The sequence below is a fragment of the Arthrobotrys flagrans genome, assembly GCF_004000055.1.
Source record: "Arthrobotrys flagrans strain CBS H-5679 chromosome Unknown unitig_0, whole genome shotgun sequence".
Lineage (NCBI taxonomy): Eukaryota > Fungi > Ascomycota > Orbiliomycetes > Orbiliales > Orbiliaceae > Arthrobotrys > Arthrobotrys flagrans.
Window position 1 is genome coordinate 7,588,860 of NW_027137550.1, and position 27,738 is coordinate 7,616,597.

General features: G+C 45.2%; 8 protein-coding genes across 8 annotated transcripts; 5 read left to right on the forward strand and 3 right to left on the reverse strand.

Annotated features, from left to right (window-relative positions):
- Positions 1 to 1,323: 1,323 nt before the first annotated feature.
- DFL_005236 (uncharacterized protein) lies at positions 1,324 to 2,692 on the forward strand (the record flags this gene model as incomplete). Its single annotated transcript, XM_067634464.1, has 2 exons — positions 1,324 to 1,453; positions 1,566 to 2,692. 2 exons carry the CDS (start codon positions 1,324 to 1,326, stop codon positions 2,690 to 2,692), a joined length of 1,257 nt encoding a protein of 418 aa, XP_067492530.1.
- Positions 2,693 to 6,565: 3,873 nt separating this feature from the next.
- On the forward strand, positions 6,566 to 8,186 carry DFL_005237 (uncharacterized protein; the record flags this gene model as incomplete). The annotated part of the gene is made up of 2 exons (XM_067634465.1): positions 6,566 to 6,745; positions 6,822 to 8,186. 2 exons carry the CDS (start codon positions 6,566 to 6,568, stop codon positions 8,184 to 8,186), a joined length of 1,545 nt encoding a protein of 514 aa, XP_067492531.1.
- A 944-nt stretch (positions 8,187 to 9,130) lies between these two features.
- On the reverse strand, positions 9,131 to 12,335 carry DFL_005238 (uncharacterized protein; the record flags this gene model as incomplete). Its single annotated transcript, XM_067634466.1, has 6 exons — positions 9,131 to 9,175; positions 9,235 to 9,573; positions 9,631 to 10,821; positions 10,872 to 11,072; positions 11,130 to 11,191; positions 11,249 to 12,335. The coding sequence occupies 6 exons, from the start codon at positions 12,333 to 12,335 to the stop codon at positions 9,131 to 9,133; spliced, it is 2,925 nt and encodes a 974-aa protein (XP_067492532.1).
- A 2,930-nt stretch (positions 12,336 to 15,265) lies between these two features.
- DFL_005239 (uncharacterized protein) lies at positions 15,266 to 15,610 on the forward strand (the record flags this gene model as incomplete). Its single annotated transcript, XM_067634467.1, has 1 exon — positions 15,266 to 15,610. One exon carries the CDS (start codon positions 15,266 to 15,268, stop codon positions 15,608 to 15,610), a length of 345 nt encoding a protein of 114 aa, XP_067492533.1.
- Positions 15,611 to 16,101: 491 nt separating this feature from the next.
- On the reverse strand, positions 16,102 to 16,865 carry DFL_005240 (uncharacterized protein; the record flags this gene model as incomplete). The annotated part of the gene is made up of 4 exons (XM_067634469.1): positions 16,102 to 16,106; positions 16,182 to 16,330; positions 16,418 to 16,611; positions 16,740 to 16,865. The coding sequence occupies 4 exons, from the start codon at positions 16,863 to 16,865 to the stop codon at positions 16,102 to 16,104; spliced, it is 474 nt and encodes a 157-aa protein (XP_067492534.1).
- Positions 16,866 to 17,460: 595 nt separating this feature from the next.
- Positions 17,461 to 18,746, forward strand: DFL_005241 (uncharacterized protein; the record flags this gene model as incomplete). Its single annotated transcript, XM_067634470.1, has 3 exons — positions 17,461 to 17,938; positions 18,033 to 18,222; positions 18,302 to 18,746. 3 exons carry the CDS (start codon positions 17,461 to 17,463, stop codon positions 18,744 to 18,746), a joined length of 1,113 nt encoding a protein of 370 aa, XP_067492535.1.
- An 852-nt stretch (positions 18,747 to 19,598) lies between these two features.
- DFL_005242 (uncharacterized protein) lies at positions 19,599 to 20,592 on the reverse strand (the record flags this gene model as incomplete). The annotated part of the gene is made up of 3 exons (XM_067634471.1): positions 19,599 to 19,873; positions 19,955 to 20,349; positions 20,408 to 20,592. The coding sequence occupies 3 exons, from the start codon at positions 20,590 to 20,592 to the stop codon at positions 19,599 to 19,601; spliced, it is 855 nt and encodes a 284-aa protein (XP_067492536.1).
- A 3,329-nt stretch (positions 20,593 to 23,921) lies between these two features.
- On the forward strand, positions 23,922 to 25,499 carry DFL_005243 (uncharacterized protein; the record flags this gene model as incomplete). Its single annotated transcript, XM_067634472.1, has 2 exons — positions 23,922 to 24,789; positions 24,859 to 25,499. The coding sequence occupies 2 exons, from the start codon at positions 23,922 to 23,924 to the stop codon at positions 25,497 to 25,499; spliced, it is 1,509 nt and encodes a 502-aa protein (XP_067492537.1).
- Positions 25,500 to 27,738: the final 2,239 nt, after the last annotated feature.

Sequence of the window (27,738 nt, forward strand, 5' to 3'; positions counted from 1 at the left end):
CATCATCTCGTGTGGCCAGTAGGCAGGCTATAATCATGCAAAATTATAATTATCCCCCGCCACTCACTTGCAATTTTCAATCTCGAGCTCTTCGCGGACACTGTATCCATTCAAGGTATCATCTTCCTCGTATCCTTTTTTTCTCCACTTCAAAAGCTACCAACTAATCACCAACGTTAAAAACATGAGTAATCCACCTTCCAAGACCAAGCTACCTGATTGTCGTCGGACGTGGGTTCCACCGCCCAGAACTTCTTGAGTTTCCCATGGGGTTGTAGCGCATGAGCTATCTTGCCGAACGGCCGAACCCTTGCAGGATCGGTGTGCGCCAACTCTGTTTTTTGCCCGCAGTACAACTCTGGATGAGATCGACATCAGGTTCCTGTTTGTCGCTGTTTTGTTCGGAGTTTAGTTGCATTGAAAGGGGGAAAGAAGGGTTTCCATTACCTTATGGAACCCTCAGAGTGAATCAAAATTGCGACTTGTAAAGGAGTCCTTCTGTTGTGGAAAACGATGGGAGAAGAAGCTACAACGTAGGTGTCTTTTTTGTTGGAAAAGTAACTTCAGCCTTCTTTTTCATCTTGCATATGAGGTGCAACTTTGAAGGCCGGGAGTCATTGGGATTGGGGGAAGCAAAGCCAACATATGGACTTTCTGCACCCAACAAATACCTCCTCTACGGTAGGCGGGATCAGCCACCAACGAGGGGTCTATCCATACATAAGCCAAGCGAAGAAGCACCACCACAGGGTTGCATTCCGTCGCCCAGGGTTTTCTTCTAGCCAGCTTGGATCGGAGGCTTTTTTTTTCCCACGAGCTTTGTGAGGGCCAGGCCTTTTCTTTACAGCTGGGTTTTGCTGGTTTGCTTGCTTGCCTTGTGGGTAAAATTGGAAGCCATTCCGTACGAAGGGGCCCTCGGTGGTGTGAACTGCTGTGACATTATGTATAAGAATGGTAGCCCCTCCCCTTCCTCTTTCTTTATTTTTATTTTCTTTTATCTGATCAAGGCTTTTTTATATAAAGGCTTTCCAATAAGTTTTTATAAGGCTTTTCCGGACGGGGTCCTTGATTAGCTTTAAGCTTCTCGTTATTCCTGTCTTTTTAAGCTTTGCGATTCGCGAAGGATATCTCGCAAGTTTGTCCTGGGACATTTGGTTTCGACGGCAGAACCCTATTCTATCCCTATTAATATGGCAGTAGACGATATAATTTAATTTTCTTCGCCTCCGAAAAAATTTTAAAAAGAGGACCAGAGAATTTTTTTGAGGTTTTCTTTCAACCTCACCTTTTCTTTCTTTCTTTATTCTTTCTTTTACTCCAACAATGAAGTTATCGGTGATAGCGAGCGCCTTGTTGGCTACCGGCGTAGCCGCCAGGCCGGAGCCCGTGCTGCAAATCCGACAAAATGTGGCATTTAGCTTTGGATCGAATAAAGTCCGTGGTGTGAATATTGGTATGTATCTCTTAAATAAATTTACTATGTTATTATTTTGAAAAACAAAAAGAAGAATTATATCGTTCCATAAAGGGACCTCAGAATATACTAACCAAAATATATTCAATAGGTGGCTGGCTCGTCCTCGAACCCTGGATCACTCCATCCCTCTGGAGCCGCTGGGCAGGAAACCCATCTGCCGGTCCAGTCGACGAATACAACCTCTGCCGGGTCCTCGGGAAAACAGCCTGTCAGGCCCACCTAAAGAAACATTGGGACACCTGGATCACCCAGACCGATTTCAACCTGATTAAATCCTATGGACTGAACACCGTGCGAATCCCAATCGGTTACTGGGCCTTCACATTAAACCCCGGCGACCCATACGTTCAAGGACAAGTCGCCTACCTCGACCGCGCGATCGGATGGGCCAGAGCCGCTGGATTAAAAGTCTGGATCGATCTTCACGGTGCCCCCGGTAGTCAAAATGGATTTGATAACTCTGGGTTGAGAGATAGAATCGGGTTTTTGCAGGGGAATACAGCGGCACAGATGTTAGCCGTAATCCAAAAGGTGGCGGATAAGTACAGCCAAGTGCAGTATAGGGATACCGTTGTGCTTATCGAAGTATTGAACGAACCTATGGGACCTAAATTGGATTGGAGTAAACTTAGGCAGTTTACTTATGATGGATGGGGGATTGTAAGAAGAGCTGGGCCAACATGGGTTGGATACAGCGATGCTTTCTTGCCGCTTACCAAGTGGAATGGGCTTTTGGCACCATCGAATAAGGTGCTTGTAGATAAACACCGTTATCAGGTTTTCTCGGAAGGAGAGGTATCCAGGAGCTACTGGCAGCAATTCGACTCTGCCTGTAGCGCACGATGGGAGTTTAAGGGAAGCAACAAGTACGTCGTCGTCGGAGAATGGAGTGCTGCCATGACCGATTGCGCCAGATGGTTGAACGGATGGGGTCGGGGTGCCAGATACGACGGAACATTCCAGAGTTCGAGGGCTTACGGAACATGTAACGGCAAAGGCGATGCCGATCGGATGACACAAGCGCAGAAGGACGATTTGAGACGATTTGTTGAAGCGCAGTTGGATAGTTATGAAACGACCAATGGGTGGATCTTTTGGACTTGGAAGACGGAGCCTGGGAATCGTAGTGATGATTGGAGTTATTCGAAGTTGGTCGCCAGGGGGATTATGCCTAAGCCACCTGGATCGAGGAGGTTCCCTAGGCCATGTGGTTAAGATCTATCTTGGGCCATATAAGTGGGGTTTGAAACCGTGGTTGCGGAATAGACGGATACATACACGGAAATCCAAATCTAGAAAAGTTATCCTCCCCATTTTATCGCATGTCTGGGGATCGTGCACATGTGGCAGACGTCTTTTTGTTGGAACTTTTTTCTTCCATGCAAATGTACGAGCGTCGAGATTTAATGTTCCGAGAGGCTCCAGTTCATCCGGTCGTTAACGTCTACGGCGCCGTTAATGCTTTCTCCGAAACAACCCTAAGCAGTGGGTTAATATGATAACAATCTGCTGTATTATTAATTTAGCGATGAAATATACAAATATCGTAATGTCAAATTAAAATTTAAGTGTATTGATGACAAGACTTGGGATGTGTCTCATGTATGAGCTTAAGCTCGATCAGTTTGCAATTACCTAATACCCGCGCCGTACCACGGTACCGAAGTAAGATTCTCTAATCTTCAACCGCTAAAATCCTGAAATGCGCGCAAGGAGACAAAAATATTGGCGAACCCATATAATAGTTCCAGAGGTACTAGAGATACATTAAAAACTAAAAGACTCGTTTCGATCGGGACCAACCGAGCCGTCGGACGGAACGGCAAGAAGGGTATATAAGAAACCATTCATTGGAATTTCCCCCTGAGTTTTACAAGCTTGCCTTGTCAATTTTTCTAGATTCGCTCCTTGTTTTTTCCCTTACCATTCACAATCGATGCATCCTTGCCTGCATGTGCATAAGCCTAGAATGACCTTACCCAGCTGATCGTAGATCTATCCACCACAACTTTGGGATATAGGCGAATCGCGGGAACATGTCTAAAACCACCTAGATCTGGATACATGATGTTCTCCCAGGGATCAGTCACCTGCATCAATAATATACTAAGTTTAAACAGCCCCGGCTATACAAATAACCAAGCCGAATTAATCGGCGATTATATGCTCTATATTTTTGCGAAATTACTTTCCCTTTCTAAAATCTAGCCATTAATTATTGGTCAATTATTCAGACCTGCCTGCATGCTATATGTTAATTCCGGTAGGTGTTTGCGCATGCAAGCGGGCGGTTCCGATGACAGATCCGGCATACACCAGCTCCCAAAAGAAATTCAAATGATACGCATAAATCGGCATTGGCATTTTAGGCGAGGTCTTAATGCCGGAGAATTATTGAGATGCAGGTGGGAAGAAAAAGCTTAGGTTGGACTTCTACTATCTACCTGCGATCTCGAGAAGATATTTATTGTATTATGCTTAACTGGAAAGGGGATAATAGGCGTTCGAGGCACGAGGGTAAGTGAAACTGGTAATAACCATAGCTGAAATAAGTATAAACTAGAAACTTGGAGGGTTATATCGGCGGACTGGAATTTCTACGAAGGGCATATCACAAGGTTTTTTCTCTCTTGGCTGGAACGAAAGTTATGTCTATATACACACCTGCGAATTTACAAGAGATATTGTGTTGCAAAATTTCGGCTGGCAGTTAAATATCTACAGCTGCCATGAGATCTTCTATACAGGAACAAGTTTATCAATTCGGCCCTATTTCTTTCTATTATTTTAAATGGATCCATGGAGCGTGAGGAAATTGTTCTCGAATGTATGCGTTCAAGTTCGCACTAGTACACCGTGTCTGGTTCCCGTCCCTTGGATCAGTTTACGCATGCAAATATGTCCTTGATACTGGTATCGACATGATCCACACGAAACGGTCGTCCGATCAGTATACTATCTAAGAGGGCCTAATGGGCCGACATGTGTCGTATATCATTGACTAGACTAGTATTCTTCCTAGTGTGGGGGGCTCTGTCCCGAGTCGAGGTAGAACGTCCGAGTACACCGGTTTGTCATGTGTTCGAACTAGAAGACGACGACAAAACGTGATTGTCGACTTGTGCCTATGTATCCGTTCTATCGGGTAGAAGCATAGAACTCAGAATATAGAACATTCTTTCCTGTTTCAGACATGAATGAAGCTCGTGCAACCAACGCTAAATATAGAAATTCTGTGTTGTAGAATTGTGGTAGATACGCTGACACCTTTCGTTTCTTAACTCCTCGAAATTCAAAACGTTCATGACGTTGTGACGAGACGAAAAGGCGTCGCTGTATTACCTCCGAACGCGCTTAAAAGGAGTTACGTTTCATCAACGGCAAGTATTTGGAAGAGGCTGGGAAGCAGAAGCGTCTACCGGCCAACGGCGTACGGTACGAGGTTCTATCGATACTCACGTTTTCCTGAAGACTGGCTATTGCCCGATATCAATTGAAGCTAGATATTTCCAGCCTCCTAATGCACAAGATGAAGAGAATGATTAATCCAAAGGCTGAACCTAGGCTACCTCACACGCGGGGCTTGCATTCGCAGTACATTCCTTATCACATACCGCTCGTTTGGAATCTATTATGAATTTCCGAGGGTTTTCCTTATCTATGGAGTCGGCCGACCACACATCCACGCCAAAAGGAAATCCATCACGCTAAAAACCCGAGCCCTGGCCAACCCATGTCCCCAGCTTGTCTCAAATGCAAATGAATAAACCTAGAAAATGATATTCCATCGGGCTTCTGCTGCAGTGGCTTTCGATCTGCAGTCTGCGCAAATGCATCCTCGGATACGGGCGATTCCCCCCCCAAAAATTGCAAGACCTGAAGTTCTTGAAGTGGAACCTTGGCCCCGCACTTGCAAAGTTTCGGGACAACCTGCATGCATACCTTTCCCGCTGATACTCTGACCGCTCACATCTACAATCCCTAAGTATACCACTAAAGTAGCTAGGAGACAGCCGTACTCCCGTTCCGTGCTAGCCAGAAAACCCCAAACCCCAACCCACCCACGTTTTTTCCTACACTCCGAAGAAAAAGGAAAATGCGAAAGGGTGGTAAAAAATACTGCAGGCGATGCTTATCAGTGGATAAGCATTCATTGGCATGTTTGTGCAAGAATGATTGGACGCCCCTCGCAGCATATCTGCATTATCCACAAGTCCCCGCCGAGAAATTATATGGCATACATGCACACAGAAAGAAAGACAGACGCACTATCGTTACAGGTCTCGCGAGAGTCAGGTCCTGTCAATTCATCTAGCGCATGGCAAACGAGACATGCGAAAGAAGCTTTCCATGAAAGATCCAGTTACGTAGTATCGACCCTCCGACCAAGAGTCCGATATGATACCGCGCAGCAAAGTATTAGAAACTAAAGTTTAAACCACACCCATACTGTAGCAATCGCGGTATCACACCCCTCTAGCCTCGAAGGACTTAAATACACCATATACTCCCCTCCAAACGACCAGCTTCCCTTCTAGTATCCAGCCCCCCAGGTGTATTACACTAAACCAGTGCATTACCTCATTCGCCTCTAATACCCGCCTGTTTACCTAGTCTTCTAAGGTAATAGATCAAAAGGTCCCTTGACTAGCTATCTATCTATTATATTTCCAAGGCCTTGTTCAGCTTCCATTCGCATAACGCTAAGCGGCGGTTATAACTTTATACCTTCCTACGTTTTATTATACTATTTCGGACACCGACGTAATTCGTTACACACAACTATTTTCCTGCCGAAGAGGCCATAAGGGTGTTTAAAAGTGGGAGTTCAAAAACTGCAGATTTTTTCCTGCCTGGGGGTTAACTGAACAGGAAGGACCAAACTACCTTCTAGGTAGCCTTCAGAATCGACGAATATCCCTTCAAATTTCAATTCTTATGAGTTTGTCAAGCGCTTTATAACCAGCTTCGAATTTCTATTACACAACCGAAATCCACAAGCAGAAATCTTTGGGATTCCAGCTCTTCTGATTGGTTAATTCAAATTCCAACATTCTACCAACGCAAAAACAACGTTGCAACGAAAAAATGTCGTTCGACAAGGACGTCGAGAAAATCGACCATGAGAAACGGGGATCAATTACTGGGGTTTCAGAAGATGATTCTCATGCTATAGCCGCTGAAACTTTCGAATTCGGTGACTCGATATATGCGAGACTCCAACGGTTCGCCGGAAAATGGAATATCGAACAGAGAGGTATCGAGCGGGTATGTCAAAATCTCTTCCACAACGATACTAAACAATTCAGAGACTCTAAGGTACTGACGTTTGAATAACCAATAGGTCCCCGAATCCGAAAAAACCGATACAAAACTCTACAAAGCCGGTACAATGTGGCTCGCCGCAAATCTCGTAGTCTCCTCTTTCGCAATCGGAGTCCTAGGCCCTCACATCTTCGCCCTCGGCTGGCATTCATCCTGGCTCACAATCCTCTTCTTCAACCTTCTATCCATCACTCCAGTCTGTTTCTTCTCTACTTTCGGTCCGGAATTCGGATTACGCCAAATGATCCTTAGTCGCTTCTTCTTCGGCGCTCATCTAGTCCGATTCATCGCCTTCCTCAACTGTTTAGCCTGCATTGGCTGGTCCTCCGTAAACGTCATCGTCGGCGCACAGTTGATCCACACCGTAAACCACTCCGTTCCAGAATACGCCGGAATCTTAATAATCGCATTTTGCACATTTATCATCACCTGCTTCGGCTACAAGGTTGTTCACTACTACGAATTCTACTCTTGGATCCCATGCTTCATCGTCTTCCTCATCACCGTTATACAATTCGCTAGAAGCGGGGTGTTCACCGCCATGCCCGATGGAAGCGGAAAGGAAACTGCTGGTTCTATACTTAGCTTTGGAGGCGCTATTTACGGATTCGGAACCGGATGGTGCTCTTACGCAGCGGACTATACCGTTTACCAACCTAAATCTGCCAACAAGTATTTGGTATTCTTCTACACCTGGGCCGGCCTCATCTGCCCCCTTCTATTTACCGAAACCCTCGGCGCAGCAATCTACATGGGCACCCACACCTCCGAAGTCTACAAAACCGGCTACGAAACCGGAAAAATCGGCGGTCTCTTCGGCGCAGTACTCGTCACAAATTCCCTAGGCAACTTTGGAAACTTTTGTTTAATAATCCTAGCACTTTCGATTGTTGGTAACAATTGTCCAAATATCTATTCCATCGGTCTTTCCGTTCAAGTTTTATCTACAAAGCTTCAGCGAGTTCCTAGATTTGTTTGGACTTTCATCGCCACCTGCTGTTACATCGCCATTGCTATCCCGGGAGCTACACACTTTGAAGCTGTTCTCGAGAATTTCATGTTGCTTATTGCATATTGGTTAGGTATTTATGAAGGTATCTCATTGACCGAGCATTTCATCTTCCGACGAGGGTTTAAGGGATATGAAATATCACATTACGATCAACCCGATAAACTCCCCGTGGGTATTGCAGCTGGAATTGCTTTCTGCGCGGGTATTGGAGGCGCGGTGTTGGGTATGTCGCAGGTATACTGGATGGGACCTATTGCAAAGCTTTGCGGAGGAGAGTTTGGAGGTGATGTAGGCTTTGAATTGGCGTTTGGGTTTGCGGCGGTGACGTATGTTGCACTTAGACCTTTTGAGAAGGCGAGGTTTGGGAGGTAGAAGAGTTTTATAGGACGGGGTTTAGAGGATTTTAGGGATTTGGAGTTTTTTTCTTTTTTCTTCTTTTTTCTTCTTTTTTGTTCTTTGGTTCTCTTGTTTTGCGGGTATTTTGGTATGGTTTTGTTTAGATGATTTGAAATTAAAGCTCAGAAGATTAGAATTATATAATTATTATAATGACGTGTAAGGGTTGGTTGGCATAGGCTATGAAATTCAAGTTTTATATCATCATTCCTTCAAGGAGTCCTGTAGAATCAAACCCTTATATATCACCCATCAAAATCTAATAAGAATCGAGGGCACATATCCAAAACCAGTCTTAGAGCGCAATGTGAATAGAGCTAGTCAAGAACGATCCAATTAAACAAGAATAATATATTACACGAAAAAGAGGGAAGGCTTTCAATCGCCAAATGAAGGAAGAAATGAATCTGAAAAGTGCATGTTTCGCCAAAAGCTCCATTTCGAAAGCGCAAGCTATGAATACAAAGGCGTCCAAATGGTGGGTGAAGAAGAAAAGGTATGAATGTACACCAAGAATAGAATAAAACGCAAGTGATGGCGCTAAAAGCACTGATAGAAATGGGTGAAAGGGAATCAAAGTAAGGTAAAAAAAGAATATGAAAGGGAGAAGAGGGTAGTAAAAACGTTCAAAATCTCCGATTTGATCGGAGAAGTTGGGGGGAAAGAAGAAGCACCAAAAAACCAATAGGAGAGAAAAAACAAGAAAGCGGGGTATGGGTCATATTCAGAAATGAAAAGGGTAGTTAAGAAAAATCATACTGCTACATTAAATGGGTTCCGCTTCATCATTAAACTAATCATTACCGTTAGAATAAAAAAGCCATACCATCCCACATGGAATTATAACCACCCCATATAGAAAGAAGAAAAAGGATGTATATAATATATAAAGGAAAGAGAAAGCAAAACTGATATTTTTTTTATCGTGCCTCGTTGTCGATTTCCTCGACGACGCGTACAAGTTCCTAGTCTTATAGTTAGCACCACTGAACCCAAGTAGATCGAAAACCCACGGCCTACGAACCTTTGTCTCCCTGGCCATGGCAAAACAATGCCCGGCTAACCTCGCATTGAAGTCCTTTGAAGCCTTTCCTTCGTTCTCAATATCTTCGATCTTCATGCCAAGCATCTGGTGCATGGATTCATCCAAACTCTTGACAATCTGTCCGATTCTGTCTCGCAATTTGCCCGACCGGGCGGTATCCATGGCGTTCTCCGTTGATTGTATCACCTTACCTACAAAAAGGATAACGTCGTCCATGAGAGGCCGCAAGGTCCGCAGGTGGCTGTCTTCTGATCGAATTTCCTGGAGGAGCCTCTGGATGCTTTCTATTACTCCATTGGTTTGGCTTATGAGGAAGTTCTATAAATTGATGGTTAGTATCTTTCAAAGACCTGAATTTAAGAATTGATAATATACTTTCAACTCCTCAACCTCACTCCGTTCCTCCTGGACATCGAACGATGGTAGAGGATTGATGCCTAACGGATTCATCGCGGAGAACTTTCCATCCCGTTTAGAATTCCAAGTTCCACTTTGATTCCGTGCTGACCCTCGTTGATTCGAATACCGCGACGAAAACGAAGAGGTACTATAAACCGACTCGATACTAGTACGGGCCGGACTATTACCGTTCATGATCGGTGTCGACTTGCTCGATTTTAGCGGCACACTAAGCAGCTCTGCATCCCCGTCTTCCGTCATTCCATCCACTGTATCATCGTCTTCTAGTTCTTCGCTAGGTGTCGGTCGAACCTTGACTCTCTTAGCCAGGTCAACGACGGCAGATGTTAGGTGAGATGTGGCGGCATCGACGAGGGATACAGGCGAGAGACCGTCCGCGGAGGCGTGGTTTCGAATGGCAGTGATCAAATTCTGCCCGGTAGCTTCAACCCTCATCGACATCTTTAGTACATCATCAGGTGGGTTGGCGTTGTCAATACTCTTTGTTATCGCCCTCACTATTACTGCAACGCTCTTCATATGCACTAAAGTTCCCTTGGGGTCAATACGAGCCATCCGAAGGATTTCGTCAACTGCAAGCTGGCATTTTGTTATATGGATGTCCTTTATCAATCCGTTAGGATCAGAATGCACTGTGGCCTTGTTGATATTACTCTCCATCGCATACTGCAATCCTATTGAAGCTGCTCGTAAATTCCGGAGCTGTGTTTTAGTCTTCGTATATCGGGCTTTCCAGTCCTTCACTTCGTCCCTTAGACTTGCGATTTCGGCAGTTAATTGGTCATGCGAATGTGTAATGTCGCCGCTAGCTGATAGTGACTTCATCTCTTCCAAGAAACTCATCGCTTGCTTCCGAACCTCCTCCGTCGTTTCCTGCTGTTGCTGTAGTTCGACTTTAAGATGTTCGTGCACTTCGAGCAGTTCCTTGTACTTTCTCTGTAGATCCGGGTCGCCTCCACCTCCACCAACATTTCCGTTACCACCCCCGCATTCGTGTGAATTCTGCCAATCCTCTAAGGCGCGGTTTTCGGATCTTAGTCGGGCTAGCTCGCTTTGTAGGGACGAGTTGAGGTTTTGGGCATTAACTAGCTTATTCTCGAGTGAATTCTTCAAGTCGGACAGTTCTCGCGTTTTGTTCTCTAGGGCCTACTAGAGTCAATACAGCTCCTCAGATATCGCAATTAGTGGGGACATACATGTTCATTGTGCCCTTGTAGAACCTTCAGTTGGCTTTGTACAGACCGAAGCTCTTCCTCGTCATCTTTCCATAACTGTTCCGCGTCCCTTAATCTACTGATCTCACGGTCCTTTTCCCGTGTCTGGAATTCGATTTCGTCAAGTTTCTTTTGTAAGGTAGATACTTGTACTTGATAGTCGGCAATCAATTTCTTGTCGGCCTATATATTCTTCGTCAGCAATTGAAATATATCGTTTCCATATCACTCGAGAGTTACCTGATTAGACAGCGGTTCACGGGAGGAGCTAGTGTTACTAGCTAAGCTCTCTCGGCCGTTAACTGCCCTCTTGTTAGCGCCTCCAGACTGTCGGTACCGATCTTCCAAACCAAAAGCACCTTCTTCATCGTTGGGCATCTCGTCATAATCTTCATCTGATACAGGCTTATCAGGTCTGTTTTGTGGCTGTAGGTTTTTCGGTAGAGGGCGGCCTAAGGAGTTGGGGCCAGCGCCGGGTCCGTTTGGACCTCCTAATCCGCTTGGTGGACCTCCTCCGTTTTGCCCTCCCATCCCATTCGGTCCTCCTGGTCCATTCGATCCTCCAGGCCCAGCTCCTGGACCAAGACCTGTGGGCGTCCTCGGTTGCATGCCATAGCCTCCGGGGCCGGGACGTTGCGCACCGTTTTGTGGATTGGGGTTTAAGGGAGCTGGTTTTGGACGTCTGTCCTGCTGATTGTTTGGTGAATTGTCGCGAAGGCTGCTGGCAGGGCTTGCCGGCCGATCAATGCTGCTACCCGTAACATGTGGATACCTCCTTTCCAACTCATAAAATACGTCCGTCGCTAGATCTCGAAATCGGGGAGTTGGCAATGTGCTAAGCTTCTGCCTAGCCTGGTTCCTCTTAGGATGAAATTCGGTCCTGGGCATAAGGTAGGGTGTAGAAGCCTCAGGGAGGTCGGTAGGGTTGGATTTTGTGACACTGGAAGCACTGGAGAGTCGATCGCCGGCACCTTGGCGTCGCTGTAACTCGTCATAGACATCCGTACTGAGCTCCTGGAACTGGATCCCGGTGAGTCGAAGCAGTTTGTCGCGCGCTTTGTTGGCCTTGGAGTCGTTCTTGTCGGCTTTCAGGTAAGGTTCTAGGAGAGCTTTGAGAGCAGCGTGTTGGCGGGCAACCTGCTGCTCATCGTCGAGTTTCTGGTCTCGTCGAGGCGGCATCCTCATGCGAGGCCGCATGTTAGGTGAATCTTCGTACATTCTCATGCCGTCGGATGACCGTGCAACGGAAGAAGGAGGTGATGTGTTCGATGAGCGTCCCATGCTTGGACCGCTAGAGGAGGCAGTACGGGACATTGTACTACCGGAGTCGGTAGGGGATTTGTAGGTGCTGATACCGGACCAGTCGCTTCCAGCAACGGACATGGGCGATAGCGGGGGGCGGTGGTCGAGGAGAGGGGGTCGGGAAGCGGTGGTGATGTTGTTCATGGTTTTGGAAGAGAGTTGGATGGCGCCCGATGGTGGTTTGATTTTTGGCGGCGGGTTTGGAACTCGCTCAAACAGAAGTTCCAACTTGATTGACAGAAATCGCGGCAGCTTCAAACGACACTTTTTTTTTTTTTTTTTTTTTTTTTTTCCCTTCTAATTATTAACTTTAACGTTGCTGCTGGTCAGTTACCAGTTAAGCTAGTTACACTCCTGCTTGTCTGCCTGGTCTGCCAGCCAATTTCGCAGGGCTGGGCGTCTATTGGTTGGCGGCGAGCTCGATGCAATGACCAGGTGAGCCCTTGTCTGAGGTGAGGAAAGGCCGCAAAGGGGCTGACCAAATGTCCAATATCTAGTCAGCAGATGGCCAAAGAATGCTTCCAATTCGATCAATCCGGCTTCGAGATGAAGTATGCACTGTACAACCGAGAGATTCCTCCGTCTGGAGTAGATGCTCCAACCTCCAAATACAAGACCTGGTAATGTAATATGTAAGATGCAATATCAAAGTTGGTGCTCTGTTGGAAGTGTCAGGGCAGGATAAAACGTCAGATGCTCGAGAAAGTGTCGGAAGGCACGGCTTGCGTCATAAAAGCTGTCGGTCGCATGAACATGAGCTGACATTCAATATTAATCGAAGAATGTGCACATAGACATTCACGTATGGACGGAAGGATGTATGGATATCGGCAAAGGGAAGTAATAAGTCTAAAATAAAAAAACATAAACTCTGAGAAAGGAAGTGTGACAGAAGAGAAGAAGAAGCAGAAGGAAGAAACAGAAGAAGAAGAGTAAGATAGGTAGAGTGGATTTAATTAATTTAGTTACATGACATCGATCTACGACATCTGTTCCCCTATTCTATACAATCCTACGGGCAACTTACCGAAATAAGTGTTTGAAGCCCATGTCCAAAACCAAGATCTCTCCCGAAAAGCTTCACGATTTGCGACGGATTTCGTCCTGCTCTTGCATGATCGATTTCAGATCCTCCGCTATAGCTATACATGAATATCCCATATTCATTGCCCAATTGCGGATTCACCGTTATTCCCAGATGCCTGACTGAACTGACTCTTTGACCTAAGATCTCTGTACGCTTTGGTACGTACCGTAGGGTCTAGCCGGGCCTTCTCGAACATCTCGCCAGACCTTCCTGGCCTTCCACTTTTCCCTTCCTTTTTTTCTTCAAATTTAAGATTATCACCAGGGGTGGCCTCGTAATCCACCGGGACCCTGACCGAGCCGGGTGCTGAAGCGAGACCCAGCATTCGAACCCAAGCCAAGCAGCCTCTCCCCTTCGTCCGTCCAATCAAACGTCTGTTCCTGGACATCACTTGACTGTCCCATATCATATCATATCGATCCTGTCGGTTGGATAGCATATAATGACGATGTGCTTAGCGCCAATCCGAACGCCTCAATTGCTCGTCTAGCGAGAGACTTCTACGTATAACAAGCGAAGTTTCAACATTCCGTTCGCATGAAGAGAACGATATCGACTAGTTCGAGCTTGATAGAAAAAACAAGTGGTTCGATTTCGATTCCGTTCCGTTCCTGCATATTATGAAATTAGTCTCTCAAAAACGCCCCCAATTGAAATTTGAACAGCGGAACAATTGACAACACGAATGAGTTGTTACAGGAAAAATCGAAAAACTCGGAAGCCAATACCACCCTGTGCCACGAGGAATTTCGGGGTTCACCTTTTGTGACGGGATGTGTGCCATGGATTGCTTATTTTTGGGCTGGATGGTGTCGGACTTGCGTGGTTGTACGGCAGAAGAAACGCAGCTGGTGTGTTGCGAGACGTCTGGACCCCCTTGTGCTACCGCCTATCACGGGTCACGTGGTTATTTTGGGCTTCCAAACTGCTGAACCCAGAAACCAACACATGTACCTCTTACCAGCTAAGAAGTAGGCTGGGTACGACTCGAGACTAAGAAGAAGTAGTCTCGCAGGTTGTCTTTAAGATATTTACAATGTTTCGAGGCTAATCATACACTCTAGTTATTGACTTCCTCTCATATCTACCATACCATATATCACAGGAGTTATCTTTAGTAACCAGCTGTACTACAACTTCAAATATGCAAATCCTAACTAACTTACCTATTGGTCTACCCAGTTTAGCTAAGTACTCGCTATTTTTAAAAAAAACTCCTATACATGTATACAGCAATATCCACAATGCAATGAATTCAATCGGCCAATATATCGCTCACAAAGCAAATTCCAAGTTCTCAACCGAAACCTGCTTTCGTAACATATCTGCCGACAAATGCAAACCTAGAGCTCTGTTCCAGCCAGCCAAGTTACCTCTATAGCTCAGCTCCGGACCAATAGCTAGCCGATCCTATGCTTCGAAATGCCAAAGCCTTCCCTCGACACGACGATGCATACATCTGCATATTTACTACAGCAGAGCAAAGCATAAATGATGCCTACGGTTCCTTCCTAACATATCCTTGCAGGCAAGGCGACCGAAAAGCAGGATCATTGTCGACAAGGCTTTCATAATTCAATTTATAATGGATCCTTCGTATCAAACAGTTTCAAAGGAAATCTCAAGACGGTCTTATATATCTTTCTCTGATCCTCACTCCTAATACTACGGCCTTTGAAACCACATCAAACAGTGGTTTCATAAATCTGAATCCCAAAAGACATCCCCAGCGGAAAACCATTCTATGGCTTTAATGAATAACTGATAACTAATAACAAGCAATCTCAAAGCTACTTGTCGGAATATCCGACCACATACCAGGTACGTTGAACGACCAACCCTAACCTCTTCCCAACTTCCCCGTCCCCAACTTTAAAACACCGTCAATTAAAAAGGCCTAATTGTTGCTGGTAAATATAGCCTCATCACCCAAGCCACCTACGAGAATCCAACGTCTTAATTACGTATACATCGACAACCATCCACCATGCCGGCCGTCGCAGCAACCGTGTTTCTAATCTGCTGGGGCGCCGGGGCGGGAACCATTTTCACCTTGGCCGCAACTGATGCCCTCTCCGCAGCGGCTTCTACTGCCGCTACTACAGCCGCCGTGGTTGCCGTGACCGAAGCTACACCTATGATCGCGACTGTAGGGACTGGGGTTATGCTCATTGGAGCGGCGGGCTGTGGACTTGCGGCCGTTGCGCTGGGTGCCGTCGGAGTACAAATTTATGACAGAGCGACGGCGAGCGGTTGGGATGAGAGTGAAAAGGGGCCTGAGGGTTCTAAGAAGCCAGCCGCAGATGCTGGGACCGATAGTCGAAAACCTTGAAGGCTCAGTATACTAAGTTCAGATAGATATGCGGTAAAGACATAGCTGACTCAGTGAGGAGTTTTTGTATAGGTTTGTCGATTTTATATCTAGTTTATTGGATACCAATTTAGATTTGTCTTTAATAGCTTTGACAATATCATTTACTGTTTATTCGATCATGATCTCCGGTTGAATGGTTTTCCAGGCTAGTCTCGAGATCCATTTCTTATATGTAGATATACAGGTGGATTTCACGAGACCAACAACGTCAAGGTAGACGATTGCGAGGAACACTAACCATAAGTCAATCACTGCACCGGTACACAGCAATGCCATATAAAATCCTTCTCCTGACTCCAAGGACTCTAAAGTACAGGAGACTACACTAAGATCTATAATACCAAAAGCCAAAAGAAAATGAAACCTAATCCCGCCATGCTACGCTTCATAACCAAACAAAAATCTTTCACCGCCACTATATCCCATCCAAGATCGAATCGATAAATTAATCAAACTATCAATCATATCGTTAGTCATAAGGAAAGATCTTTATATATACGAATCAGACGAGAAAGAAAGAAGCACTCACCCGACTGAAAAATCCACAACTGATTCTTCTTCACCTTCTTCCCAGTATTCGGCTTCCTAGTCCACAGCACAATGGGCGTTCCATTCTTTCGCTTCCCGTTTGCCAAATCAATGTTTAGATCCGGGTTAAAACCGCCAGGGCGGGAGATCCTAATCCACGCAGACACATCAATATCAAGAACAATCCAAAGAAAAACTTCCAATGCTAAGAGCATATAAAACGAGCAATACACCCACCGGAAATAAACCGGATCATCATCATCTGGCCAAATATCCCATCCAATCGGTTCAGGAACACCTGCCAACCGTGTTCCATCTTGAAGAGTTGCACTGTCGGGGACGCCAGGGAACGTGCTGATGCCTAGAAACATTTTCGGTCGTTCAACGTTTCGGAAAGTCCATTGTCCTACTGCATTTTTTCCAAGGATCCACTAAATATATATATAAAAAACGGCGGGTGAAATTAGTATACATTAATTCTGAATTCATGATAACGTTAAATGTTGGAAGTTTTGCGGGGGGCAAACAATTTGGTAATAGATAGACACAACAAACGAACCTTTTGGTTCTCGCCTTCATTGTTTTCCCACCCAATGACGGAAATGTCATCAGTCTTTGAAAGGTCAAGGACCGTACCGCCTTCGACGTTGATAAGTCTATACTTCCTGCCTTCGTTGAGCTGCATCTCTGATATCGATGTATTCGTATGATATTATATCTGCGCTTGTTGTATCCGAAACTAAGAATCTAGGAGAACAAAATCGAACCGTGGCTCTTAAGAAGGTTCCGTCGATAAAGGAACAAGAGTACTTGTCATACGTAGGAGAAATGTGGGACGTTTCTCGGAACAGGATCCGAGAAAGCAATTAAATAGTCGCAAGACCACATACACCCCCGTTCTTTTTACCCCAGTCTGCCCACCCTCGCCCATCTTACGTATGTCATCTCAGCCCAGTTGTCGTCTACCTGGCTTTCTTTGAAGAGGTCGATCCTGGATAGGAAATGTTTGCTCCGGACCAAGACGGGTCATCTTTTTTGGGTACTTAAATGGGGTCTAAACCGGATGCGGTAAACGGTTGGGCTCAACCGATGCCGCAGACGTCTAGGTCCCGTTGTATGCCGCTTGTGGTATTTTGCGGCAATGGAGGGGTTTAATGCGTTGCGGAGAAGTTGGAGGCTGTGATACTTTCGTTGTACTACCACCTGCCCCCTCATAGACAGTCAAGCTTCAAAGCACTAAAAAATTCCTATTAAACCTCCTAACCACTTATATCACCCTAATGCCCTCCCAAACTCGCCCAATTCGCATCGGCCTCATTGGCTGCGGCGAAATCGCACAAGTAGCACATATCCCCACCATAAACTTCCTCTCCGAAAAATTCACCCTTACCTACCTGTGCGACATAAACCCCAACGCCCTCGCCTTTTGCGCCTCCCGTTGCTCTTCAGCTTCGCCTCCGAAGACTACACAAAGCGCAGAAGAATTATGTGCTTCTGAAGACGTAGATGCGGTGCTAGTTTGTAGCACTGATGCGTATCATACGTGTCATGGGGTTGCCGCGTTGAAGTATGATAAACATGTATTCATTGAGAAACCGTTGGCGCTTTGTCGATGGGATATTACGAAGTTGGGACATGCGGAGAAATCTAGTAAAGGGAGGGTGTTTGTGGGATATATGAGGCGGTATGCTTCTGCTTTTTTGGATGCGGTTAAGGAACTTGGAGGTACCGAGGGGATACAGTATGTGAAGGTTAGAGGTATGTGCACGTGCCGCAGGAAAAAAAATATCCTCTCTAGACTAGAAAAAGGATGTTTTATTCTGGTTTGAAGATTACGCTAAAGATTAGATAGATATAATATGTCCAAACAGCATATTTGTCAACCAGTCGGGGACTTTCCCTCGAAAGTTTAATGGGGTATCAGATGAAGATATGAAAGACCTTTTGGACAGGGAGGCGCATATGGTTCGCGAAGCCTTAGAAATAGATATGGGCCTCGCCATCACCGAAAATCGGAAGACGATGCTAAGGCTTTTAGGAGGGTAAGTCTCACTCCCTCCCCGACTTCGAGCTCTAAGAAGCATTTCTAACGTCTACGGATGATGATGATGGTGTATATAGCCTCGGCTCCCACGACCTCTCTGCCATGCGAGAACTGCTCGGCATGCCCAGGGGCGTCCTAGGCGCCCGTCTCTCCCCCACAATGTGGACAATCCTCTTCGACTACCCATCCTTCGCAGTAACCTACGAATCCGGCTTCAACAGCATCCCCCTCTTCGACGCTTCAATCGAGATATTTACGGAAAATAAAGTAGTGACGATAAAATACGACACACCTTATGTGAAGGGATTACCTACTACCATGACCGTTAGGGAAAAGTTTGGAGATGGAACGGCCTATCAAGAGAGGGTTTTGAGGAGCAGTTACGAGGACCCGTATACTAAGCAGATGGGGGAGTGGTGGGAGTGTATTGTTAATGGGAAGGAGCCGAAGACGACGATTGAGGATGCGGCATTGGAGTTGGAGATTTTTAAGATGATATTGAAGGCGGCTGATATATCGTGATTAGTATCTTTTCTATTTCAGAATAGAATTAGCTCAGTTGCCGGTATAGAATAAGGGTGGTAGAGGGTTGTTTCGTGGCCAGGCCCCCTAGCTTGGTAGAGCTACAGAGAGATAGAAGAATAAGCATGTTCGTTCGACGCCTTTTTACGTTCAATAGAATCCCTGATCGAAATTATCCTGACATAAAATCCTAACAGAAGGACCAACTACAGACAATATCCTCCTCCTTATAAGAGCCCTCTTCGGATCTTTGTTATCCCTGAGCTGGCTTCCACTTTCTTTCCCTTCTTCTTTTAATTTTCAGTATCATATATATCCCCATCGGACCGAGTTTTCAATACAAGATATTTTACGAAGTATTTAAGGCATCTTAATTGCTTCGAAGTATAGGTACTTATGTATTACGATTCTACAGAATACTGCCGTGGGAGAAACTGAGGGTTTTCTGGGATGGAAATCTGTCTTAAATTTATAAAACAGCCTTCAAAGGAATGAAGACACCTTAAACGCTCCACAAAACGTTTTATATTCAAAAAAAAAAAGTGCCTTAGCTCCAAAACCTCATATGGTAAATGAAGTAGTCTGAAGATCTTCCTGATGAATATCGGAATATATATCATTCTGACCTGGAGGTCACCCTATTCACCAAAAAGCTGTAAGACCATGGCATGCATCATCTCTAATTTGAAAAGCAACATGATGTTTATATAGTACCTACCCTCTCATCAAGGCGGTATTTATTATTCTATAAGCTTCGCAAGAAAAAAGATATAGTCTGAAATACGCCAAAATACCGCAAAACGCCGTACCCGCTCTTCAATATCATACACTTCCCCTAGACCTGCTCATCAATTAAAAATAACTAGCAGTCCACAACACCGGCAGCGTAGGATGTCTTTCCTGCCACTCCGCCAAAATCTCGGGAACCCGTCCATCAACAGAACTTCTATCAAAGTCTCTCGCTTCGTTGGCAGCTTTATCCCTCTCTTCTTTAGCAGCAGCGGTTAACATCTTTGCTAGTTCCAGAATACCTTTTCCACCGACTGCAGCTTCTTCGTGGTTATCTTTGATGTCGATGTTGATGACGTGGACTAGACGGTTTAGAGGGGAGCCGCGGGATATTAAGTCTACCCATCACCCCAAAAAGTCAATAACCTTTTCCAATAACGTTGATGAGGGTGATTCGAAAAGGGAGGAATGAAAATTACCATCAACAACAGCATCCCAACAGCGTTCCTCACAAGTAATAACCACATCCACAACCCCACTCTCAATCTCATCACTATAAGTCTTCTCCCCTCCCCCCCTCTTCTCCACGGGTCCAGCACCCACCCTCGGCAACCCCACATTCCAATCCTGCCATCTCTCCGGACTCTTCTTAATCTTTCGGTTCCTATCTAACATACTTAATAACCCATTCGCACTGTAGAGTCTTATATCCCTGGCTTTTAGTTCAGTATACATTTCATCGTAGGAGGTGGCGTTGAAGGCGTAGATATTTGGTTTGTCTATTGATGGACCGGGGAGACGGACTGCTGAGCCCGTGCCGAAGGAGATTACGGGGAAACCCGCTTGGGAGAGGACGAGGTGGGCTTCCATTGATCTGTTTTCTTTATTAGCGATTGGAGGTAAATTAAATATATATGGAAGGGAGGAAATACCGATTCTGGTTATTCGCACAAACAGTACAGAATTTCAATGGAAAGTCATCTGTTGAACCCTGACGGCCGGGGATACCGGGTGGAGGGGGTGGGGTTCGAGATTTTGTGGTGCGAGAAGGGGGGTAGAGGGATAGAACTGAGGGAGGAGGGTCGCCGGGAGGGGTTGTAGAACGTGGTTTGCTCATTTTTTTAGTTTATCTTTGGTTGGGTTACGTAGGTTGATGAAGATGAAGATGCGTCTTGTCTTTAAGGTTTGTTTGGGGAACGTTATAAGGCTAAGAGTTACGGGAAGACGCGTATGTGACACGTGACCTGATGTTAAGGTTTACGGGAGGGTTTGAGGGTGATATTGGTGATGGAGGAGTATGAGATGGAGATGACGGTGTAGTTTAGAGTGGATAGGGGTAGTTTATAGTTTACGTAGACGGGTGTTAACTCGGTTGTATTGATGATGAGCTTGGTGGGAATGTTGTACACAGAACGCGCTTAGTAAATTTTTTTTTTTAAATAAAAAAATAAAAAAATCTTAACAACAAGAAAGTCACAGAGTACGTAATAGATATCAGAACCTGGATTAAAACTGCACCATCGTATGTATTAGCTCCATATATTCCAATTATATAAGGGAAATGCGAAACGAGAGGGAAAAAAGAGAGAAGAATTTCAAGTCAGAGTGTTCAAAGTTGCGTAATTAATAATGCGTGTCCTCAGTGCCGTAGCTAGGACAGCTCCAATAATAAGTGTTCATCATAGAATCGCTTATATAAGTAACAGTGGTAAAACAATAATGGATGGTATTAATGAGTATAAGAACCTTACCTGATGAGATGGTGATGCTTTGGTAATATAATGTCGATGTCGATGTCGACACTAATGAGATGTGCACATTTTGATGGTGGTGGAAAGCGAAGAGTGGTGGAGTGGAGGAAGAGAAATTTTCAACGAGAGTATGGCTTATGTAATAAATTTCTCAGGCGATCTGGATGCGCCCGAAGCTTGACTGCTCCTGCTCATGCAGCTGCCAGTAACTAGCAAGTCCGTACCTACCTTAGTTACCCCGGACTATACTACATGCTCGCACTAGCCAGCCTTAGGCTATTCTTCGCAGCGTCGCTGTAATCGAGTAGTTACATTGAATGTACTTCAGTATCTCCAATGTTTCCATGGTAACTGGTAAATTATACTGCGGAACGTCGACGGCATATTATATAATAGAATGTATACAGACAGATTAAAATTTAAATTTAAATTTTTTTTTAAAAAAAATTTAAACCAAAAAACAGTAAGATTGTATAATCGGTGATGCTATTTATAGAATCAGCATCGAGGTCGATAGCACTAAACCTAAACAGGACGGTCAGTGTTTCAGGACAACATTACAGCGTCGATGGGGAAGAGGAAATGCCTCGACCTGCTCTACTGCCGGTATTAACTGAGAGCAAGAGAGCTCTACTCACAGAATTAACTTGGTCGTTAGCTAGTACTAAGTGCTCTATTACACACAAGGCAAGTCCCAAGTTCGTTTTTTTCGAACTGTTATCGATAGCGGTTTCAGGTTTCGGGCCACCGTTAGTAATATTGTCCAGCCAGGCCCAATCATTATTATTACTCCCACGGAGACGGTAGGTACATGTCGTACATGTAAAGGAAGTAGGTACGACATGTCAAGTACTTTGTCCCTGACAGCCTTTCCTCGTCTCTTTTGCAATTTCCGATCAATCGCGATCGATCAATCAATCGAAACCAATCTATCTTATCGTTTATTGCGCGCGCACTCACTCGCACCCTATCGATACTGTAAGTACATAATATATAGTTAATGGAGGGATTCCATGTGGCAGCGGCGGATACAGCGATCGGATTGATAGAGGCGTCAGGAACAAATCTCCCAGCTAGCATCTGGCGTTTACAGCCCGTCTCCGAATATCGTTTCTGTCGCTGCAGTCCTCTGCCATTTTGTATTATTGTGTGGCCCACTGTGTATTTTGTTTACCAATCCAGCCGCCGGACCTGCAATTTTAAACAGGTCCTTTTTTCCCTGTGCCGCCCCTGAAAGAAAGGGAAGGAAACACCATCGGCGGGCGGATTATACTACTACTATTACCTCCATTCTTCTTTAAATTAATATATACACTATTACTATGCTTTACCTGCCGATGTTTTACTAGAAAATTTTTTTATTTTTATTTTTATTTTTTTTATACTAATTTTTATTTTATTTTTTTGGTATTTTATAGTATTGGAATTGGAGCACGAGCGAGCGAGCGAAGCGGGTTTTGGATTTCAATTGAACCCCACCGCTGCCGCCACCATCCATCAATCATCCACTGACCACTCAGAACTACCAAATCACAACCTCTCCTCTTCCCTCTTCTCTTCTTCATCCTCATCTTCACCCTCAAATACACTATCCACACATCTACTTACATTATTTCCCTTCTGTCCGGCTTCAAGACCCCCTTCTCTGTTCATACTAAACTCTCTTCTTCTTCTTCTTCTTCTTCTTCTTCTTCTTCTTCTTCTTCTTCTTCTTCTTCTTCTTCACTTCTTCTTTTTCTCTTCCTCTTCAACATCCATTCCTAAAAACCCCATCCACTACCACCTCCTCCGCAATAACATACCAGCGTCCCCATACATACCACTCTCATATCCCATCCCTTCCACTTGAAACTAACTCTTCGATCTCATATCATCCGGTCCTGCGAAGGGAACGAGAAGGAAAGAAAGAAAAACGAAAGCAGAAGTCTCTCCGAAAACCTACTTCCGCCGTCCGTTCCGTCCTGACTCTACCTTTTCTGAGTCTCTCTATCCGATCTCACTCACTCCTTCGTCCGTCCTCGATCGTCATTATTATATCACTACCTTCGAGACTAGTTTTTTCTTTCTTGAGAACCGAGGAACTGGCTTTCCATCTGTCGAACGAGAACGACCCGGCCTGACGTTGCTGTGCATTGCCGAATTTTTCGTCTTTTATTTTTAGTCCTCACCCATCATCCATATCCCGGATCCTGTCTCTGTTCGAATTCGTCATTTGGGGCGCCACAGGGTTTAATTTCTGGCAATCTCTGATTCCGTACGGCAAATCCTCTTACCATTTTGTTACTGCTTATTTTATCTTTTTTTTTTTTGTTTCGTTTCAATCGTTTAGTTAACTCTCTCTCCCTCTCGTCCGTTTTGTCTGTGCAGGTTTTCCTCGTTTGATACGAATAAAATCGCAAGCGACTCTCTTCGGCGCAGCTTCCTATCCGTCGCTGGAGATTGTCTTTCAGACACCGAACAAAAGGAAGAAAAAACAGCCTGGACTTCTGATCCGAAACATTCTCTATCACCGGCGGCGGCGAACGGACCATTCATCAGGCCTTTTTTTCTTTCCTTTTTTTGTTATAACATCCGACCATCTCTGTCGCCAACTACTTCTATTCCCTACCAAACCCCCTCCTTCCCCTCTAAAAGCCTATCGGACGGTTAGTTTTGTAGTAGAGAGCTCGTAGAAGAAAAAAGTCGTCGAAAAGTAATGGCCACAATAAAGGGGCAGGCCAGGTCCGAGCCTGCGACACCCATCATCCGCGAGGACCTAGGCCTGATAGACCAACTCACTCCGACCCAGCCGACCTTTCAATCCCTCTCATACACAAAAGTCAGAGACTTCGCATATCCTCCCTCACATCCACTCCATTATGGTCCGCCACCTATCCCCAGCATCGGCTCTACTCCCGGCTCGGCCCGCGACTCTGGCCTTTTCTCCGGCGCAAACGGTATCAGCGCTTTCTTAGGATGGTGGAACCCAGCCCCCGGCGCTGGATCTCCTGGCGGTAGGAGGATGAGTGATTCGGCTGCTATCAATAGGGACCCGCGGGGTAGCACGAATCACCCGCCGCCACTCAAATTCGCCGACGGCCCACCTTGGTTCGAAGACGAAGATCTAGTTAGCCCCGTAGTTATCACTCAGAAACACCGAAAGCACAAGTCCTCGCTGGGACTACCGTCAGGTCGCACATTAAGTAAAGACGCCAAAATGTCGTCGATAACAGAACATATGAAGGACGGAGAGTATGGAAACGGGATAGAAATACCCGAGGATATTGGAGAGCCGGGAGGAACGTACCATACTACAACAGGAGAATATTATGAAGATGGAGAGGAAGGCGAGGAGGAGTATGAAGGTGAAGAAGATGAGGAGTATGAAGGCGACGAGTCGAGATATTCGAGGGATTACCACTTTAGTATCGCGGATCCCGACGAAGAAATGCACGGCAAAGCGGTAGCATTGTTCGATTTCAGAAGAGAAAACGACAATGAACTAGAATTGGTGGAAGGGCAAGTGATTTGGGTCAGCTACCGCCACGGCCAAGGTTGGCTGGTCGCTGAAGATCCTAGGACAGGTACATCCCAATCAACCACCTATACCCCATCAAACTACCAAAACCCCTTTCTAACAAATGGCATAACAGGTGAATCCGGCCTCGTACCCGAAGAATACGTCCGTCTATTCAAAGAAACCCCCTTCGAAAACTCTCCCGACGAATACCAACCACAAGAAGCCGCTGCAGCCGCCGCCGCTACCGCCGAGCCTACATCCGCAAAACCCAAAGACTCACCCACACATACCCAAGCCATCCAATCACACTTCTCAACCTCATCGAAGGACTTGGAACGTTACCCAACAGAACAACTTCTCGACTCATCATACCGTCTAGGCTCCCCACCACCCACATCCCGCCTCGGGAATAACGACCGCAAGGACTCCACAAGATCAAACGATTCAATGGATATAGACCTCGTCTCCCCGATGACAATAGTCCCCAACAATGCCTCCACCATCGACCGCGAATTGTTCGCCATCCAACAGAGGAAATTAGAAGGTGGAAAGGTTTTAAATGGGAAGGATAAATCAGAACAGGAGGAGTATCAGACATTACATCATAAGTCGCCGTCAATGTCCGGGAAGGCTTCGCCGGCGGTGAAGGATAGAGATGGTGATGCGGCTATGAATCTGACGGGGACATCGCCGACACCGACGAGTAAGTTGCCGGGAGTTGGGACGAATACAACGGGAGAGGATAATAGAGGGAGACCGGTTGAGGCGCGGTAGTATGGGGGTCCTCTCTTTCTTGGGGGTTATTTGGTGCTTATGTGGAATCTTTTGTATCGATATCTTTTTTTCTTTTTTTTCTGAATTGAAAGCTTGAAAAAAAAAAAAAAAGAAAGACGATCGAGGATGGTTTTTCATGGCTTTTATAAAGGGTGGTATTGAACTGGCATGGTGTCTGGTGTTTTTAACTACCAACCTTGTGAATCAGAAATGAAGACGGGGAGAAAGAAAGCTTCCTGAATGTTATGGCATTATCTTGAATTGATAACAAAGGAAATAATGGAGGGCATCCAGTAATGAATCAAACAAAAGAGAAAGAGGAGCAGGAAACATTGATTGGGGGGGGAAAGAGCGAATACGACCGTCATGAGCGAATCATAGCCTTTTTTTTTATTACTTCAACCAGTCTCGTTTATTCACTATGGTCCAGCCTAGGAGCTATACTTACCTAACTAACTTACTTAACTACCATTATCACTTATTACTTATGAGACGAATTGATTGAATTGATACGCACCTTATTGATATCTTTTTGTCTGGAGCTGTCGTTTTAATGTTGCTTCGCGAACTCGATGGCATATATTTTTGGAAATTATATACTTTCTTTGTTCATCATTGATGGAGTCATCGGGTATTTCAATCCATTTCATTCACTTTATTGTTAGTATTTATTATTGGCTGGGTTAGCTTTTATTTCTTTATTTCTTTATTCACTTCTTCATAAGCGGCTGCTATGCCCCTTTTTCGTAAATCAAAACAACAGTGTTAATTTATCTGGTTCCTCTTTCTCTTAAAGGTGTTCTTTGTCTTCGATTTTTCCCCTTTGGTCAATGTCCCCTTTGTTACGTTTTCTTTCGCTTGGAGTATCTCTTCCCTGTCGTTTCTTTACTATACATCATCGGGAGCCGTCGTTGGAGATGACGAATAGTGGCCCTGAATCTGCAGAATGAATAATCAGGACTGGCTACTGTAAAGGAATCTGAGGGTTCTCCAGAGTGGAAAGGTCCGATCAAGTCAAGGTACAAAACAAGAGATATCCGCCGTATGATAAACGCTTTACCGGATGGCTTAAATTTTTTCTAAAAAAAAAAAAACCGATCCCACAAGCTCTTCAAAACCCTGTACAGTATACGCAGAATACTCTAACTGTAGGATCATGTCTCTGCGCTATTATATCTCTGGCGTCTTCTTGATCAGCTGATAGTAGGAGTAGTGATTATGTAGCCTCGAGGCCAGGTGATGCCCCATGGCTATCTGAGTGGATAGGAGGTTTAAGACGAGCTAACCGTAAAGAAGATCAGAATACGAGATCGCCAGAAGTACTCGAGACTAATTAGGAGTGTATGTCCGAACAAAAGAAAGAAGGAAGATCTCAAGAAAGAAAAACGAAAGAAAGAAAGAAAGACAATTGCCGACAAGGCGAGTCGAACAAAGAAAAGTATTATGGAAAAAAGAAAAAATTCTAGAAAGAGGGAAAGGATCTGAAGATAACTCCATTAAGGACCTTGGGGTAGCGCTATAGTGGCTATGAATGCAATAGCTAGGCATGCAATAGCAGCGAAGATGTGTGTGTGAAATGTAGGAGCTTTGGAACTGCAGCTGGTCTCGTACCCCCTGCTTGCGTGCAGCTTGAGAACTACGTATCTAGTTGGGACTAGTTCGAGATGCTTGGCATAGTTACTGGGTGCTCCCTGTTATAGTTAGACGCTTGGACCGGGGTGTTAAGTTTGTTGTATTTTGGAACTGGCGATGTGTAGATAGTTGGTGTTGCAGCCTCATGAATATTGACAAGGTTAGTCAGGCTATAGGAGGTTATGGTTAACATTATGCATGCAAGTGTTGAGGCAGTACCGAAGTGGTACTCCAAGAGGTCTAAGGAAATTGTTCCAGGTGGCTTCGCAAACCATTGCTTTATTTTTATTTTTTTTAAAAAAATATCGGCTAGTTTGCTGTCAGTTAGCCTCGATTCCTGTCGGTAGGTTAGTTGGTTGAGAACTGAATTCAAGTCCAGCGTCGGCCTCACAGCTTGAATTCGCGGACTCGGCAAAATTTCAAGGTGGGTACTAAACTGACATGCATAAGGGCTGGTCGGACCGTACGGAAGGTACCTTACGAACCGAACGCTCGGGTTGGGCTCCGCTCGCCTGGATCGCATATCGGACCTGGAGAAATGGCAAACAGGCTGGACGATCTTCTTAGATGCAGCGATATGCACATATTCACGGCTTCCTAGGCCGTG